Source organism: Trichosurus vulpecula, chromosome 5 (genome assembly GCF_011100635.1).
Source record: "Trichosurus vulpecula isolate mTriVul1 chromosome 5, mTriVul1.pri, whole genome shotgun sequence".
Lineage (NCBI taxonomy): Eukaryota > Metazoa > Chordata > Mammalia > Diprotodontia > Phalangeridae > Trichosurus > Trichosurus vulpecula.
The window spans coordinates 84,002,377-84,022,613 of NC_050577.1; the positions used below are offsets into that span (position 1 = coordinate 84,002,377).

A 20,237-nucleotide genomic window follows, 5' to 3' on the forward strand; every position below is an offset into this window, starting at 1 on the left:
AGTAGTGCAAAGCTAAAGGAAGAGGAGACAATCAAAAGGCAATTTTACTGTTTTGCAAGAGATAATCAAGGGGAAATTTCACAGAACATAACCTTGTATATTTAATTATATAGTGTACTTCAAAACTATAAGGATCTGTGATTTCATCTGCCAATGTAAACCTCTATCACTCCAAGCCTTGGGAGGTAGTTTTTATGAACCAAAAAGGATCAAGTGTCTGGGAGCCAGCCTTCTGATGACGAAAGCAGCTTTTGGCTGGTATGCACATAATTTACAATAACCCAGAACACACTCCAGGCCCTTGGCAGCTTGGTGAAGCTTGCCAAAGCTGACCCTGGTCTATCACAGCCTTCCAGAACTCAGGGCTTTCTCCCTCCCACGATGAAGCACTGATGTAGGATCTTCAGCTTTTTAACTTAGAAGTTACTAATTTAAAAAAAAAATCCCACTGTTCTCCCTAAAATTCTAAGTTATTGACTATTTGTTTAAAGAACTGGGATAATGTTTACATGTGCAATATTTTTACAAGTAAATCTTTGCAAGTATCATGCTCCCCAAACAGAATATAAAATCAATTATGAATAATACATTAAAAAAGAAATATTCATACCAAAAACACTGGTTCTCCAAATGGTGAAAAGTCAATCACAGTAACTTTCACTGGTCTTTCTTCACGTTGCTGGGGTTTGAACAGTTTTGGAGACACTTTCGAATCATGTCTTGCACCATGACTTATAACACCCTATTAATATGAAGAAATTGATCATAGATATCTAAAGTAGACAGAAGCATTTAGATAAATGTATTCCAATCATTCAATCAAAAAGCATTAGAACCTGTTATTTCTAATAAATAATTTAAAAAGTTAAATAATTCCCAACCTGAAGGCGCTTAGATTCTAACATGGATTCTAACATGTACATATATAAGTATATACAAGACCCATATAATACAGATACAATGTAACTTTTGGGGGGGACAGAGAGGCACTTAAGAGCTGAGGAGAGAATAGAAAATGCCTCCTGTGGAAAATGGGGTTTAAGGTGAGTCTTCAAGTACAACAGGATTCTGAGAAGCCGACACAAGGCAAGGTGGAAGTACATTCCAAGCATGGGGGACAGTCAATGCAGAGGTGAAAGACAGGGTGTCCTACATGAGAAAGAGCTAGGCTGGAGGAGAGTAATGTATAATAAGGCTGGAAAGGTATGATGGGGTCAGCAGTTGAAGAGCTTTAAATGACAGAGAGAGGAGTTTTTATTTATCCTAGTAGTAAAAAGAGAGTTCTTTGGATTTTATGGGGTCACTATAGTCAGACCTGTACTTCTGGAAAATCACTTTGGCAGCTGTGGAGGATAGACTGGAACAGGTAGATACTTGAGAATAATTAGAAGGCTCTTGCAATAGTACAGGCAAGAGGTGATGAGGACCTAAACAAGGGTGGTGGCTATGGCACCCTTCTCTTTTCTCTCTAAAGCTTCTCTCTTGTTAATCTCATCAGGCCCCAGGGATCATCTGTGGCCTCAAGGCCACAGATTCCCCATCCTAAATTATTCAAATGAATTCTAGGTCTATATATCCAGCCGTGGTCTATTCTGGGAATAGCGAGCACATTAAGTTTATGAGGAAAAATCTTATTTACTGTCTCACACTGAAAACATGGAATGATTTTTAAAGACATTTTGGGAAAATTCCAGGAAATGAAAGGAATCAGTTATAGAAGGAAATTTTAAATATTACGTACCATATCTGTACCAATAATGAAACGATTAGGATCGGAAGGCAAAAATTTAACAATCAGTGTCTGCATAGGCCTCAGACTTGTGTTAACTTTAGGGGGGAAGCTAAGAAAATACAATAGAAAAACAATGTGAATAGTCTATCTTTAAAAACCTCAAGGATATGTAAATAGCATTAACACTGCATTAAATATTTGGCATAGGCATTTATTTCATAGTTAGATTACATAGAGGAAACTTCTTGTTTTCCATTATGGAAATTAGCTTTTTAACTATTTGCTATCTGATATATACTGGGGGAAGAGTAAAAAGATTTCAGATCCAAGTAAAGCTATATGATAATGACCTTTTACATATCAATTAATCTGCTCCTATCTCAATTTTTCTACCTATAAAATGGAAAAATTTCATCTGCCTTTAATATGAATGTTATGAGAATAAAACAAATGATAAATAAAAGTGGCTGGTGGTGGCCTAACAGCCCACTGTATTCAAATGCTTCCCATACAGGTCATCCTTGAACTTGCCTGCTAATGGACACAGCTACCTGAAGACAGCCCTAAGCCACATATAGCTTCCTTGTTTAATATGTAAGAGGAGGAGGTGTTTGAAAGGAAGACTAGCATATAACTATGGTTTTCTCTCTAATGACAAAAACTGAAGGGGCATTGGACAAAAGTAAAAAACATGCTGTGAAATACAGACAGCATTCTAGGTCAGGAACAATTAGCTGAATATTTCTCTGTAGTAAATATTCAAACTCATCCAACTCAAACTGGAATAATAAATTCAAACACTAATTCTTTGGTGATAATTAACAAATCCAAATACAATCCATGTTATTTTCTTAAAAAAAAACTTATAAATAGCAGAAGAAGCAGGCCCAGTGTACTAAGGCTATATCTTTTTTGTCTTTATATTCCCAGCATTTAACACACTGTCTGGCACATAGTGAGTACTCAATAAATGGTGGATGAATGAATAAATGAGCTCTAAACCCCAATCCCAAAGGGCCTGGATCTAGATCCTACTGTGTCACTAACTAGGTGAATGATCTCAAGTAAGTCCCTTCACATCACTAAGACTGTTTCCTCACCTGTAAAGTCAAAGAGGTTGGACTAGATATGAAAAAATACTAGTTCTGGAGTCAGAAGACTTGGGTTCAAACCCTCCCTCTGAAATTTACTACTGTGTAGCCTTGGGCAAGTCACTAAACATCTCTGGTACCAAGTGCTGGGTACACTACAAATGTATATGCTTTAATCTCAACCAGTCTTTCAGTGCAAGGAAATCATCCTACTATTCCCTAATCAATTCACTATCCTATTCTCCATAACAGCTGTTCCAAACCTTCTCATTTCTCTTTTTTAAATTTTTATATTTTTCAAATTATATGCAAAAACAATTTTAAAATTTATTTTTATAAATTTTGAGTTTCAAATTTTCTCCCTCCCTCTCTGAGAACACAAGCAATTTGATACAAATCATACATGTGCAGTCATGCAAAATATATTTCCTTATTAGCCATGTTGCAAAAGAAAACACAGACCCCTCCCCCGCAACAAACAAACAACAACCCAAGAGAAATGAAGAAAAAAAAAGTATGCTTTGATCTGCATTCAGACTCTATCAGTTCTTTCTCTGGACAAACCAGGACCAGATGGATTTACAAGGCAGTCTGCCAAACATTTAAAAAACAATTAATTCCAATACTACATAAAATGTTTGAAGGAATAGGCAAACAACGGATGCTATGAAATTCCTTCTATGTCACAAATATAGTTTTGATTCCTAAACCAAGAAGAGTCAAAATAAAGAAAGAAAGCTGAAGGATCAATTTCTCTAATGAATACTGATAAGAAAAATTTTAATTAAATTTTAACAAGGAGACTACAGTAATATATTACAAAGATCAACATTGTGACCAGGCTGGATTTGTACCAGGAATTTAGGGCTGGTTTGATATTAGACACACAAAGAATATAACTGACTATATTAATAACAAAGTCAACAAAAATCAAATAATTATTTCAATAGATTTCAATAAAATAATTATTTCAATATTTCAAAGAGAAGCTTTTGACAAAATGCAACATGCATTCCCGTTAAAAACAGTAGAAGGTATAGAAATAAATAGAGCTTTCCTAAAAATAATAAATACTATCTATTTAAAACCAAGAGCAAGAATTCTCTGTAAGGAAGATAAGCTAGAAGGCTTTCCAATAAGATAAGGAATAAAATAAGCACATCCATTATCACCAATAATATTGATATCTTCAAAACTACGGGATTTTTACAACTACAGAACTAATTTCAGGGGGAAAAATAATCAGTACAATAAAGATATCAAAATTAACACCTATTTTAACACTACTAAGAGATAGAGTTAAAAGATATAATATGAAATAAGTGCCACAAACAAGATAAAGCTTCAAATTTTCAGTTAGCTGAATATAGCAAAAAGGATTTATACATATAGAAGGAGGAATTTTTATTTCTGGATTAGTTCCTGGACTAATAAAAGTTTCACATAAATACTATATTCTGCTTCCGAAAACTGAATTATTTAAGGACGATTTAACTTTAGTATCATATTGTCTAAATAGAAGCCATACAGCATGGTGGAGGCTGGACATCAAGTCAGGAAGACTTGGATTCAAATCTCTCTTTGAACAGTTGCCACAGGAAAATCAAGCAACCTCTCAAATCCTTGGGAAACTTCTAAAACTTATCTACTAAATTATAGACAGGTTGCAATCTTCATTGGTGGAGGGAGTTCCCTCACTAACATCACAGATCCTTGCTATACTGACATGGCATATTTCAAACAGATTTAAAATACAAATCAAATAACAATGATCTACAAAAGTTAAAGCATCTCTATCCTAAGGCAGGGATTTCTAACCTGCAGTCTGTGAACTTTGGCTTTGGTTTTTTTTTTAATATTTTGATAATTCTTTCAATATAGTTGGTCTCCTTTGCGATCCTATGTATTTCATTTTATACACATAGAAACATTACTCTGAAAAGGGTTGAATAGGCATCACCAAACTGACAAAGGGGTTCATGACACAAAAAAAATTAAGGATGCCTGACCTAAGGAACAAAATCATCACGACATTTCCCTAAGCACATATGCTTCTTACCAATGAACAATTTTATAGTACAAAGAGCATAATGGTTGTCAAATTTCATCATGTATTCATTTCTAAATGCAAAATCTCATTTCTATCTTGCTTTTGGGGGAGGGTGATGAGCCAAATAAGATAAAAATGTCATTTTTAGCATATCAGACATGATATAGATGACTTACCTATTATGCAAGTGAATTGTAGAGCTGTGTACCAGCTTTATCTTTCCTCCTGGTATTAAACCTAAAACCAGACAGACCAAAAACAAGTTATTCTATTTGTACAGGTGGTAACTAAAGAACTTAAAAAAATAAAATCACTTGTTATTACTTACATGTATTATGTTAGGAAATGTTGGCAAAGTATGAATCGATATAATGAAAATGTGCAGAGCCATACTATGAGCAGGCTAACTAACAATTATTAAAATTATAACTAATAAACATGTGGATTTAATGTGTCCTTTGGTCTAGTATATTCTAGTATATCTGCTGAAATTAAGTATATATGTTTTTATGTATATATGTATATATTCTGCCATATGCTTTGCTGATATGCCACATAAAAAGAGGAGCAATGTAATACCTAAAATTTGATTTTCTATTAATATTCTTCAGTAAAACATTTTCTTGGACAATGCAGGAGCCTGGCTCTGGGTTAAAAATGGAATACTAGTTGTATTTTCTTGATCTATTCCCTAACACTTTGCACAAAGGTTCTTAATAAATGATTATGGAAGAAAATGGGACATTAACTTGGAAATATTAACCAAGGAATGTCCCCCCTTTGTTAAAAGCACACAATTTTCAACTCATTAGAAATTACCTTTTATCAACATTACATGATTAGCCTAAAATGAAGATTTTTCCTGATTAAAAAGTGTTCACTATTCCACATTAAGGGAGAGGTGAAAGATGCCTTTAGAGAATACTATGCTCTTATCGCAAATCATATTCAAAATACTTTGGATAGTCAATTGGCAATTTCAAAACCTAAAGCATCTAAAAGATACTTTCACACTAATTCAAACCACATCTCTGCCCTAAACTTAAGAATTTCAGTGTCAAAATTCCTTATGCTTTAATAAAGTTATTTTGAATCTTGTTATATTGCTTTAAATTAAATTAGTGGTGAAATATTCCTGAAGTACACTTGACTGAATATAGAGCTATTTTCAGAAATTAAGGAAAATAAAAATATTAAATTCATTATTAAAAATAGAGTTTAAAAGATAATGAAGAGGAGATAGAAGGTATTTACTATTTTACAGAAGTTCAGCCTATCACTGAAAATTTGTTTTCTCTACAACATACCCCATACAAATGGTCATCCAGCCTTTGTTTGGAGACCTCCAATGAGGGAGACCCATTTATCTCCTGACAGCAGTCCATTCCACTTTTAGATAGCTATAATTGTCAGGAAATGTTTCCTTACATCAAGTCTAAACTTTTTCCTTTGAAACTTCCATATCCACTGCTCCTGGTTCTGTACTCTGAGACCAAACAGAACAGCTCTAATTCATCTTTGCTAGGTGACAGGCTATCAAATACTTGGAGATAACGATTATGTTCCTCCTCCCACCCACCCCAAGTTTTCTCTTCTTTGAACCAAACATACCCAATTTTTCTAGTTGATCCTTATATAGCATGAAAGTGAGGGCCTTCATCAGTCGGGTTGCTCTTCCTGGGATGCTCTTTGGCTTATCTATTTACATCCTAAAACATGATGCCCATAACTGAATACAATATTCAGATGTGGTCTGACAAAGGAAAACACATCACCAGTTCAAGCCTTAGACAAGAGGACCAACCAAATCCTAAGGATGGCCTTCTTGCCCTCTTAAAGAGAAACCAACCTGGCCTGTGTAAAGCTTATATTGCTCTTATCACAATCCCAAAGGTCCCTTCCTCAGTTATATCTCTGATAAAAACATTAAACTGCATACAGCCAAGCACAGAATACTAGAGCGTTCCACTGGAGAAGCTCAGTCAATTACTCTGTGGCTGGGATCTGGCCATTCTATCAGTTGTGAATCCATGTTACATGTCCTCTAGCCCACAGCTCTCCATCATTTTCACAAGAACAGTATAGCACTCTCAAGATTTACGAACTTTTGTCAAAAAATTAAAAAGTGTTAGTGCAGCATGCCCCACTCTTCATGAAGCTACTTTGCTCTGTGATCACCACTTCCTTTTTGAGGTGTTTATTAACCATTCCTTTAATAACATATTCTAGAATTTTTCCAGGAATCAGTCAAGTCACTGTCTTATAGTGTGAAGACTTTATTCTCTTCCTGTTTTGAAAACTGGGAATTTGCCCTTCTCCAATCCTGCAGCCCCTTTCACATTCTCCCTGATCTTTCAAAGATTAATGATGGGAGTATGGCAGTCATATCAATTAATGTTTTCAGTAACCTAGGATGAAGTTCATCTGGGACTGTTGACTTGACCATGATCATCAAGGCCAACTATGTAATCTCTCTCACCATCTCCTTACCTATCTTGAGTATCAGCTCCCTGCTCATTAAATTTGTTCTCCTTTCCAGTACAAGATCATCATTCATGGCAGAGAAAACAGAAGCAAAGTAAGGTAAGTCTGACTCCTCTCTGCCGCCAGTGATTCCTGTTCCGTTTACCTAAGCACTGGCCTGGTGCTTCCTTTGAAATCATCCTCTTTTCCCCAATATGGCCAACAACAACGAAAAAAACCCTTATTGCTGCCATTAGCTTTCTCTGCAAGCTCATTCTAAGCTTTTGCATTACTAACACTTCTGAGCTTCTTGTCTTTAGTGGTGAGCAGTAATGAAAATAACACCTGTTTCTCTAATGTCTTTCTCCTCCAGATCAAGACTCCATAATCTTTATCAGTAGTTATCCCTTTCACATCTCAGGGGGTTAGGAGAGCAGTGCCCCCATGATCTGGAAAATCCATGTAAAACTTTTTGGCCCTCCCTTTGTACCAGTGAAGAAGTCTGAATTATTATGGCATTAAAAGATAAAATATGTTGACATTATACAATACTAAACCTGTATTTTATGCATTTCGGAGTTTCTAAACTTTTTCTCTGACCTTTATGTGTTGTCCATGTCTTCTGCAAAACTTCCAAAAATTTCCCATTTAATTTTTTATATCAACCCATGATGTACTGAAACCATGATGGGCAAAGTCGAGATTGTGGACGGGATAACTGTATTTTCTAAATACCTTCTGGCAATATCTGGCAGATCTAAGTCATTACTGTTAAACTACAGTTTCTTATTGATAATTAGATGCTTACATGAAGGAAATAAAAAAGTCTAAAATTTGGGAAATTTTTGACTATAAATATTATCCTCTGTTTAAAATACACCTGAATGTTCTATTATTTCAGATTCGTATTGGAATTATAAGCCACCAAGTAAAGAATGAGCTAAGAAATGGAAACCAGATTGTATTAGTCAAAATCATTTTGAGACAACATAACAGCTTTTAGCCTTTAGTATGCTTTAGCTTACTGTTACTTTCTTGCTTTAGGTTCACAGTTAAGATATTAAATGATTTCATATTTACTTTGTCTAGAATAGTCAACATTTACTCCAAACTCTTGATTCATCAGAACTCTAGCTAACTACATTTAACTAGACCAAGGCTGTCCAAAATGCAGCCCACGGACCACATGCAGCCCATAGTGCGATTTTACGCGGCACGCCCTGTGGGTTTTAATTTTCACGAGCAAAAAAATAAAATAATAATTTGCATGGAATGCCTATTGGATTTTTTAATTCCATCACTAATAAATAATCTCATTGATGTTAATTTTCTTTGGTGTTTTTAAGCAGTATTATGGATGGAACATATTGCACGGAATTTTCAATTGATGCATTCCGTGTCTACGATGCAGACTAGTCAGTATGCACCTACCTTTATACCGCTGTGTTGTCACTTTGTTGTTTTGTGTTTGCTTTTGCACTTTGTGTCTTCACCTGTCATCTTGATGATGCACATTCCCCCACTTTATTAGTGTACTGTATTTTTTATTCTGGGTGCAGCTCTCAAATAATTATTTTATTTTAATGCGGTCCTAAGATAATCTAAGGTTGGACAGTCCTGAACTAGACCACTCAAATAAATGGTATTCTGACCATGGTGGTAGTTGTAGGCAAGGAGAAAAAAAAACTACTGTGTTGTTTGGAATTTTACAAATTTTGTAAAAACTCTTATATTTGATCTAATATATTTAATGGTCTTGACTTTTTGTTTAGGAAAACTAAAAACAGTAAACATCATGAAAATTTGTTTGAAAATAAAGTTCTAAAACTCCTACTTTGCAGCTACAAGCACAGTATTCTTTTTCATCTTCAATTAAGGAAAAAATGTAGTTTCCCGGTCTAACAGAAGTGTTGGAAAGTATAAATCTCCCTTACCTTAGGAAAATATACTAAATAATGTTTTCATAACAATAGGGATAAACAGGATCTGTTATTGGTCTGTTAACTTTAAAAAGTACTTTCATAATAATAACTAGCATTAAAATTTGCATAGCTCTTTACATATATTATATACAATCTAACCCTCACAACAACCCTGCGAAGTAGACATTATTATTAACCCCATTTTGTAGATGAAGAAATTAAAAAGTTTAAGTGACTTGCCCAGGGTCACACAGCTAATGAAATGACTGATGTGGAATTCTGAACTCAGGTCTTCCTGACTCCAAATCTAGCACTCTACCACTGTGCAACCTAGTGCCTCACTCTTTGGTCACGTTAGCTTAACAAAAGTGTTATTTCAAATTACATACTTACAGTAACTCAATGTAATAGAGCAAAATACTTTAAAACTTTTTTGATTAGCTAACTAATGTATTACAATGGCATGTTACCCTAGAACACATTGTTTCGAAGTAACTCAAAATTTTTTCATTTCTCTTATAGGATTTTTTAAAGCCTTCACGATCATAATTGTTCCTTTTATATTTTGTAGTTACCTAGGTCACTTTGGGAACCTGCAAAATCCACTTTTGGTAGTTCAACCACCACCTAAAAATAGGAAATTAGTGATAAATAATAATTAGAAAGCGATCTAAGTAAAACTTGACTACACCAAGCTGCTTTGGCATTCAACAGTGACAAAAACACTGTGAGAAAAATTAAATTTATTAAATTCAATATAACATTCTTAACTTGAGTTAACATATGTAAAGTGCAAATGTTACATAAATGCCAGCTATCATTATTATTATTACTCATTCTATTTTATTGTTCTCTTCATCCTTTTCCGCTGTAGGCTCATTTACTATCATGGCTTCAAAAATCACTTCTATGCAGATGATGCTTAATTCCTGATTTCCAAAGAACTTGAAACTTTAGGATGGATATTTCCAATTTGAGATGTCAAGGAAACCTCAAACTTTCCTCCTTGTTTATCAGTCATATTTTCCTATTTCTGTTACTGGTCTCATGTTATTCATAATCACCAAGGCCCAAAACTTCAGAGTTCAGAGATGTATTGGTATCATTTATCACTGACTCACATGACCTTTGATCATCTGTTCTGCTTCTTACAATTTCAGGAATCTTAATGTTTTAATGTTTATAATACTAAATTGTAGTACTAGTAGCAGCAGTAGCAGTAGCAGCAAGAGGAGAAAAGGAAGGAGGAGTGAATAGTATTTGCAAAGGAAATGCCTAGAGAATGTTGCATAAAACATACTATACAAAAGGAAAGACCTAACAAGACAAGACTTAACATAACAAGAGTTACATTTTTAAGTTGTGGGCTTTAAACACAGAGAGAAGGAGAGAGAAGGAGAGAGAGGGAGAGAGAGGGAGAGAGAGGGAGGCGGGGGGAGAGAGGGAGAGAGAGAGAGAGAGAGAGAGAGAGAGAACACAAATGCTAATTTCAATAATCTAAAATGCTTCATTATTTTTAAGTTTGAAGGCAAATATTGTTTTTTTCATGTAGTTTACTCACCCATATATTAAGAATTCCATTTTCATCCAATGAAGCGATGTGGAATGACAAACCGGATATTTCTAATTAAAACCCAAAAAAGGAACATGAATATAAATTATTTATAAATAAAAATGTATTTAATGTTTATTTGAGAATTACAAATCACATACCTTCTTGATTAGAGAAAGGTGAAAGCACAAAGTTTTGTTTTCTATAGACAGATGTTGAAACTGGTTCTATTGATTGAACAGGACTTCTGTGGTTTACTACAGTAAGAACACCATCTATTGTTTTAAAAACAAAACAAAAGCCATTGAACTTTTTTGAACCTTCACATTTGCACTCACATTGTAGTATAGATATGGAAAATAATTTATTCCTAAAATCTGTAAAAAAGGTCAAAATTTACATCATAAAAACCTTACAAGGATTACACTTGATACTCTGGCTTCACTTTCCTCCTTTCCTCGATATTTATAATTTTTGACTAAATCAACTTTATACTGTCTGCTTCTCTAGTATCCCTCCCATCCTTGTCATATTAACACTCATGTGCAACATCCAACCTTGGATTATTCCCATCATCCACCACATCTATTCCTGCTCACATGCTGCTGAACTGTCCTGGTGTAAGTCCTACAACCATGTTTATTGGATCCATTGCAAATAGAATTTATCTAATCTTCATTGCACTGTGGGAATCTTTTTATTCTTCTCTAACCAATTCTCTCTATTTGCAATGGCTTTTCCAAACCTTTTCTTTTCTCAGTTTTCCCTCTGATTTACCCTTCTGACCCACCTTCTTAACTACCAAATCTAACGGCCTTTTCTCAGTTCTTAGCCTTCTTGTCCTCTCCATAGTGTTTGATAACTGCAATTGATAATATGGGCCACTTTCTCCTTTTGGAAACTCTCTTCTCTGAGTTTTCATAACACTGCTTCATTATTCTCTTCTAGACTTCTCTGGTTGTTCCTTCTCGGTCTCTTTTGCTGTGTCATCAATCATGTTCCACTCACAAATGTGAGCCTACCACAATGCTCTATCTTGGGTAACTCTCCATTCTCTCAGGGATCTCATCAACTCCCACTGGTTTAATTATTTTCCCTAAGCAGATGATTCCCAGATCTATTTAACAACCTTGGCCTTTCATCTTAACTCCAGATTCACTTCACCAATGGTCAATTAGACACTTTCAAGTGGAAGTCCCATGGGCACCTCAAAAAACATATTCAAAACAGAAATTATCTTGCCCTCAAAATCCACACATGTTCTTAACTTTCATATTCTCCTCTAGTAGCTCAAGTACATTTTTAAAAAATACTTATTTATTTTTAACATTCTTTTCTTTTTAAAATGCTTTCCAAATTATCTCCTTCCCTTCCATCCCTATCCCATCCACTGAGAAGGTAAGCAAAATGATATCAATTATACATGTGAAATTATGCAATAGGCATATTGCAAAAAAAAAAAGAAAGAGAAAATTATATTCCCATTTGCACTCAGAGTTCATCAGTTCTCTCTCTGGATGTGGATAGCATTTTTTCATCATGTAACTCAAGTCCTCTTGCCTGGACTACTGCAATAGAAGCCCAATTGCTTTACCAGATCAGGTGCCTCCCTACTCCAATTCATTCTCCACATAACTACAAATAATGACATTCTTAAAGGGTGGGTCTGAATATGCCATCCCGCTGTTCTAAAAACTCAAAGTGCTACCTTTTGGTAAGGATAAAATACAAACTTCTTTCTTGGGAATTTAAGGCCTTTCACAACTGGCTCCAGCTTAAACTTTTTCTGTCATATTACACATTACTCGCATTCAACAACCTAGCCAGACTTGGCTACTTCGTGTTCCTCATACATGACATTCCACCTGCTATCTCAATACCTAAATGCATTCCCTTTTGACCTCTACTTCTTCAGATCTCCAATGTTTTTCCAACTTTAGCTCAAGTACCCCTTCCTACATTAGGCCTTTTCTCCTAAAATTACTTTTTATTTATTTTTATATGTGGGGCATTTACATATATATGTGGTTTCCCCAATAAAATATAAGCTTCTTGAAGCTAGAGACTAATGTTTTTGTCTTTGTATCCCCAACACCTACCATGGTGAATAGCATTTTATATATAATATAGCATATTAAGGTTTGTAAAGCACTTCATATGTTATCTAAGTTGATCTCCACAACAAGCCTATGAAGGTGCTAGGAAACTGAGGCTGAGACAGGTTAAGTGAGTTGTCCAGGGTCTCACAGCTGGTAAGGATCTGAGGCAGGATTTTTAACTCTGTTCTCTTTGGTTCCAAGACCAGCACTCTCACCACTGAACCACCTAGCTATAATGAATTCTTGCTTGACTGATGTAGTGATGCACTTATACACTTCCCTAATATCCATTTCCTTTTATACAATATTATTTCATTCAATTCCACTGAACTAATGATTTCCTACATTTTCTCTCCACCAACCTAATTACACCATTATTTTCACCTATATTGTTCAAAGCTGTGTCGACCAAAACAATTTAATGCTTAATGTTTGTAAACTTTTGGGGAATGTGAAAAATTCAGTAAAGTTATCAAGCACAAGGTCACTTGAGACAATTTTTTTATTCAATTTGGAAAACATTTATAGGCAAGGCCCCATGCTAGGGCCTTTGAATACAAATATATATGTGGTGCAGAAGCAAAGTTCTCAGGAAGCTTACAAGGGAGCTTGTATTTTAAACGTTTTAAAGAGCTGTTGTGGTAAATATGAAGTCAATAGAGATAAATAATAGGATTGCCATGCAAACCAGTTTACATTACGTTGCATAAATTTGTAGTATGCCTAGTCTTCAGTGTTTTATTATTTCCTCCAAAAGCTTTTAGCTGCTCAGAAGCTGAGAAGAGGAAGAGATTTACTCTGTGTTCAAAGTTTTAAGGTAAAAAAGAACAAAAGGTCAAAGAGACAAGGAATTCAAGTATGGAAAACATAGCCATATTAAAGTAGTTGGCCATTGAGTCAAAGCAGAGTAGAAAAGGAAGTGAAGCCAAAATGACATTGAGAAAATGGGACAATGTGGAAAAATCAAGGAACTTTAAAGGTCATAACAAGGGCAAAAAACAGGCGTAGGAATAAGGAACTGGAAGAGGCAGGGCAGAAGATTGTGATCTCAGAGAATTTCAGAGCTGATTATACTGAATGTACAGCAGTTTCAAATATGGGTGAAGCTGAAAATTAATCACCCTGAAGCAGAGTAGAATTGTTGGTTACAGGAAATGAGTTCAAGGAACTCAACTAACCTTTTTTTAGAAGTATGATGAATAATTGTCACTGAGCATAGTGGCGGAGAGAGGGTGGAGGAGAGGATGACTGTTCTAGACAAAAATGTTCAACAAACTAATACATCTGAATAGTGTAAACACAGTATAATCATAAAACTTCTAGTTTTAAGATACTTTTAAAATTAGGCTGACACACAAGCTTATCAAAGCTGAAAGTGTGTCCTTGGAGCACACTTTATATGGAGTGGAGATTTACTATAATAGAACCTGTTCTAGTTGTGAATTTGGAATAATTCAGGTCTCCCTTGAAATTCATGTAAGATGGACTCATTAGAGAATGAATGAATTAATTGATTAGAAGTACTAGGAGTACTTCTGTAGAGCTTAGTCTCATCTATAGCACAGTTCTGTAGCATAAATCCAGTGTGTAGTGATATAGCAAGCTTCTTTTATATAACCATCAGATTTATCAGGCAATCTGAATGCCTAACATTAATTTAGAGATGCATGCTTACCAAAAAAATCTCACAAATTACTATATTCCCAATGAAGTAAAGAACTATGATTTTGTACTATATTTAAATGATTAAGCTGTTTTAAGTGATTATTTTTACAATAATCACATTTTAAACATAACCAAGACTCATTTTATTTAACTCCCTGTATAGACATAGCTACAACAGTGGTTGCACATAAACAATATTACTGCGACATTAAGATTCAGTCTATAATGCTGAATTATTAATGATGTTGAAAATCAAGCAGCAAGTAAACAGAGACATAACAATTTCAGAAGCTCCATTAGAAACAGAGAAAATAACCACTAAAACTCAGGAAGGAAAAATTGGCAAAAATAATTTTTAAAGATGGATAATTTTTGCCCCCCAAATGAAAGCAACTCAGTAAGAATCATTTATGACAATTATCTAGTTATCATTTAATGATCAGAAAAGAGTGTGATACATTATTCACATCTAGCCATCAATTCCGCTGCATAAAGACTACAAAAAAATAATTTTTCCCTGGACAAAGAAAATAAATAGAAATCTCAGAAGAGCTAGTAGAGGTCACTTTACAATGTAATTTTGAGCCCAATTTCTTCCCATTAAAGCTGAAGCCTAAAGAAATCCCTCAGTGGCTGCTCTTCAGGGAGACAGGTATGTGAAATGTTCTGTTTCTGCATAAAACCTGAAACTATGACAATCCAGCCTCTGATCTGTGGGTTAAGTATTGGACAAAAAAAGAAAATACAGTAAACGAACATTTACAAAGAAAACAATTCTAAAGTAACTGGAATTCTTTTCTGCCATTGGGACAGGGACAAAGAGACAAATGATAAAAGCACAAGCTGAGAGCAGGAAAGCCAAATCTCCTGAGCTTTAGATACTCACAATGCTTTACCATCATAATAAATGTTCATAATGATATTCTGGAGTCCTTTGACATATCTTAAGTGCCTTAAAATTACTAATGTTGAGTTTATTCAGTTGGTAAGCCAGTCATGCAGCAAGAGTGATGAAAAGCTCATGCGCTTCACTGGTATCAATCAACAAAACATTTATTAAGCACTTACTGTGTGTCAGGCATTGTGCCAAGCATTACAGATTCAAGTACAAAAGTGAAATAAGTCCCTGCCCCCCTAGGAAATTAAATTCTAATGGAGAAGACAACATGGAGATAGATATATATAAATATATATATGTGTGTGTATGTGTATGCATATATATGTATATGTGTGTATAGGCATATATGTATGTATATATAATGTCTAGTACATATGTTATCAAGAGTATATTTTGTATCATATATGTACATATATGCTATAGGTGTCTATATATTTATTATACACACATATATACATAACATATACAAAATTAATACAAGGTGGTTTGGGAAAGACTACTCTGTCCTCCTGAATGCTCTCTCCTCCCTTAACTTATCTATCAGTCACTGTAACTCAGTTTCCTTTGCTGACTCATTATCCACGTGTCGCCAGGTTTCTGAAATATTCTCCCGACTCACACTTGCATTGACAGGGGAGTCCCCAGAGGGAAGCCACTGCATCTCCCCTCAGAGTTCTAGGAATATCTCTGAGGAGTTGGGAATTTTTTTTTACTACTATAGCTAACATGTCACCAAGGTCATACTCTACTTAATGATCATCAGTTGAAATCAACACTCAGCTAGACTTAATTTGTTTTTAAAAAGACATTTTCACAACCTGACCTCAATAAACTTTTTGAGCATTATTATACATTCTATACTCCCCTTCACAAACTCTTCAGTCCAGACAAACTGCCCTTTTTGCTGAGCATCCCAGACGACATTCCACCTCTTATCTTCACGACTTCACCTATGTCTGAAAGGTACTCTGTTCTCATTTCCACCCCTTAGATTCCCAAGTTCCCTTCAAAGATCATAAGTGTCAATTCCAACATGAGACACTTCTAGATTCTCCAAACTGCTATTGCCTCCTTCTGGAAATTATCTTGTATTTTGTATATATTGCCTATAGACCTATATGTGTATGTATTATTTCCCCAAATAGCTCCTTAAGGGAGACAACTGTATCCATTTTTGTCTTAGCATCCTTTGGCCCCTACAACAGTAGTTAATAAATGCTTTCTGACTGAGTGGTCAAGAAGAAAGCTCCCATCATGATGGGTGGACTCTTATGAAGAATTTAACAGAACATCTAAATAAGTGAGATAAACTTCACTGGCATGATCATTTATTAATTGCTTGCTATGTGCAAAGCATTGTCCTAGTCACTGGGAATATAAAGACTGAAACCAAAAATAGTCCTCACCCTGAAGTGTTTACATTCTACTAGACTTTAGTAAGCAAGAGGGATATAATACAGACACAAATTTTATACATATATATGTGCATGTTCTTATACATACACACATATGTACATATTTTTTCATTCATTCATTTATGATAAATAAAGTAATTTGGAGGATTAGGAAAGGCCCTATGTGGGCAATGGAAGCTGAGCTTGGCCTTAAAGGAAGCTAGAGATTCCAAGAGGTAGAGGTAAGGAAGGAGAATAATCCATGTAACAGCCTAACAATAACCTAAGCAAAGATATCGTGGTGGAATACTGGCTATGGGACAAAGTAAGTATGGCACTTTTGCTAGAAGAAAGGCAATGCTCACCTTCGCACCTCATTCAACCATCCAGTTATTCCAACTAGGTCAATGTTGCCACCTGCCTGCCACCTCTTCCTCATTTCTCCTCACCTGGACCAGCTCTCTCCACATTACACCTTTGTCTCTGTAGCCTAGATTTCCAGATTTCCTTGGAAAGTTAATTCAGCTCCTGAAGTGGCTCCCAAGAATACAAGACTTGACTCCAGTTGAGGAATAAAAAGAGTCTTTTCCTATCCTGACATAATGATCCAGCTGAAGCCCTCTGGGCCCCCACTACCCTTGTGCAGTGTGGACCCAAATGGCCAGGTTTATATCAGAGGATTCCAGCCATCTTGCCTCTTCTCTTGTGTCTCCTATCCTCTAGTGTAGACCCTGTGAAAGCTTCTAGAAAACCTGCAAATTCTTGCAATGGTATCAGACAGGGAGATCCCCTCAAAGGAAGATCCCAGTTGGACCTATCTTGGCTATTTGGACAATGTTCATGTCAAAGTTAAATGTAAAATAGCTAGCCTTGCAAATAAAAACATGTTTCAAAGAGATTTATGTATCAGTTTTACAGTTAGTTATACTAGAAGTGATAAGTTATTGGACATAGTTCTAGTTATTCTATGATTGTTTTTTGCTCAGCATTCCATTCCACTTTTTTAGAAAAGTTAATCCACTCATCATTGAAACACCTGCTCTAGAGCCTGCACCCTTTGAAAGATGAATAATTTAGTGCAACCTAGTCCACTTACCCCACTATATCTACTAGTTGCCCCAAATCATGCTTCCCCTTTCACATCTCAACAAGACATTTGCCTAGGCCACCTTGCTATCTGCATGCCACATCATACCTACATGCTCTGCAATACTCTTAACTACCTGCTTCCCCCTGCTGTTTTCTACCTCTTTCTTTGTCACAGTAATCAAATCAATAATATCATTCCTTTAGGAAAGGGCATATCCATCAGCCTGCCCTATACATCAACCCATCACTACTCTGAATTCTCATTAGAAAATTCCCTTTTCTGGCTAATATTCCTCTATTAGAATGTAAATTCCTGGAAGGCAAGGACTGTCACCCTTATTGTACTGGTATGAGCTTAGCACATTCACAGTAAGTACTTAATAAAGGTATTCTCATTCATTCATTCAATGTGAAAACAGTCTGAAGAGAGATGTCGGAACTGCATTATGAAAGGCTTTAAAGGACAAACTAAGGAATTTTCATTTGTACTAAAGGCAGTAAGAAGTCACTAAAGTTTCTCTAGAAGAGGAACAACATGCTTAGTTTTGTGCTTAAGGAATATCAACTTATAAACTGAGTAGAAAACAGATTGGGCAGGGAGGTTTATTATATATGGAAATAAACCAAGTAAAAGGAAATGAGGGAACTGAGCTAGTGTGACTGTGGAGTGCATGAAAAAATGGGTAGAGATAGAAGAAACATGGAAAATGGGAACAGAAGTGAGCACTATTGATTAGATATGGAAGAGAAAAGAAGAATCAAAGGATACTTTGTGAACTTAGATTGCCAGAAGCATGACAGTCCTCTCAACAGAAAAAGGGAAAGTGAGAAGAGAAGTGGATTTGGGGGGGAAATCAGTTCTACATTAAGTGTGTTAATATGTGAATTACTATCTTAAGTAAAATCAAGGATTTAATACTAGAAACCATAACACCACTTTATCAAATGATATTCCTTGGGGAAGAACAACAAAATTAAGAACTGATCCTCTTTGATTATGCTATTTATTTATAAAAAGCCAAACCTATATCCAAGATTAGTTTTGAGTTCTATTTTGGATAGGCTGGTTTTGTGATACATGTGGGACATCCACATGAAGATGTCTAGCACACAGCTGATTCAAGACAGAAGCTTAAGGGAGAGACACTAGTTGGATATATGGGTTACCCTGGAGAAAACAATTTCAGGTACAGTGTTAACAGCACAAGTCAGACTAGAGTGGCTTGAAAAATAAGTAGGAAATGAGGAAGTAGAAGCAACGAGCTGAAATGACATCTTCTAGGAATTTAAGGAGATTGCATGATCAAGAAGATTCGCACATGGGAAATTTGGGACACTAATGAATTGTTGGTTGAGTTGTGAACTGTTCCAACCATTCTGGAGAGCAATTTGGGACTATGTCCAAAGAGCAACCAAACTGTGCATACTCTTTTATCCAGCAATATCATTACCAGGTCTGTAGCCCAGATAATTAAAAAAGGGAAAAGACCTACATGTGCAAAAATATTTATGGCAGCCTTTTTGTGGTGGCAAAATATTGGTAATTGAGAGGATGCCCATCAATTGGGTAATGGTTGAACAAGCTGTGGTATATGAAATGTAATTGAATACTATTGTGCAATAAGAAATGATGAACAGGCAGATTTCAGAAAAACACGGAAAGACTTGTATGAACTGATGCAAAGTGAAATGAGCAGAACCAGGAAAACACTGTACGCAGTATCAGCAACACTGTGTGATGATCAGCTATGAATGATTCAGCTCTTCTCAGCAACACAATGATCCATGACAAGTACAAAGGATTTATGAAGGAAAATGCTATCCACATTCACATAAAGAACTGATGGACTCTGAGTGCAGATCAAAGCATTTTTTTTAATTTATGTTATTCTTTCTCATGGTTTTTTTCCCCTTTTGATCCATTTCTTCTTTCACAACTGTGACTAATATGGAAATATTTTTGCATGATAGCACATGTATAGACTGTATCAAATTTCCTGTCCTTTTCAGAAGAGGGGAGGGAGGGGGGAATGGAGGGAGAAAAATTTGGAAGTCAAAATCTTATAAAAATGCATGCTAAAAATCTTCTTGACATGTAATGGGGGAATAATGAAATACTATTTAATTATTTGCAAACCGGAAAAAGATTTGCATATAATAAGGTCACAGCAGGTTACAAACTAGACTATTGGAGGAAGTACCCACGTAGATGGGATCACACATATAATGATGTAAATGTGTTTGGTAGCATTTTAGTATTATTTTATTGCATTTAATTTCAT

At 35.3% G+C, this 20,237-nt stretch overlaps 1 protein-coding gene across 1 annotated transcript in view; it reads right to left on the minus strand.

Annotated features, from left to right (window-relative positions):
• Positions 1–20,237, minus strand: part of DYNC2I1 (dynein 2 intermediate chain 1) — a 90,894-nt gene that overhangs the window by 6,721 nt on the left and 63,936 nt on the right. The window contains exons 18-23 of the mRNA XM_036761963.1: positions 10,972–11,085; positions 10,820–10,881; positions 9,834–9,885; positions 5,050–5,110; positions 1,742–1,841; positions 611–742 (exon numbers count right to left, since the gene is read on the minus strand). Coding sequence (XP_036617858.1) covers positions 611–742; positions 1,742–1,841; positions 5,050–5,110; positions 9,834–9,885; positions 10,820–10,881; positions 10,972–11,085 — 521 coding nt within the window. The remainder of the gene's footprint in view (positions 1–610; positions 743–1,741; positions 1,842–5,049; positions 5,111–9,833; positions 9,886–10,819; positions 10,882–10,971; positions 11,086–20,237) is intronic.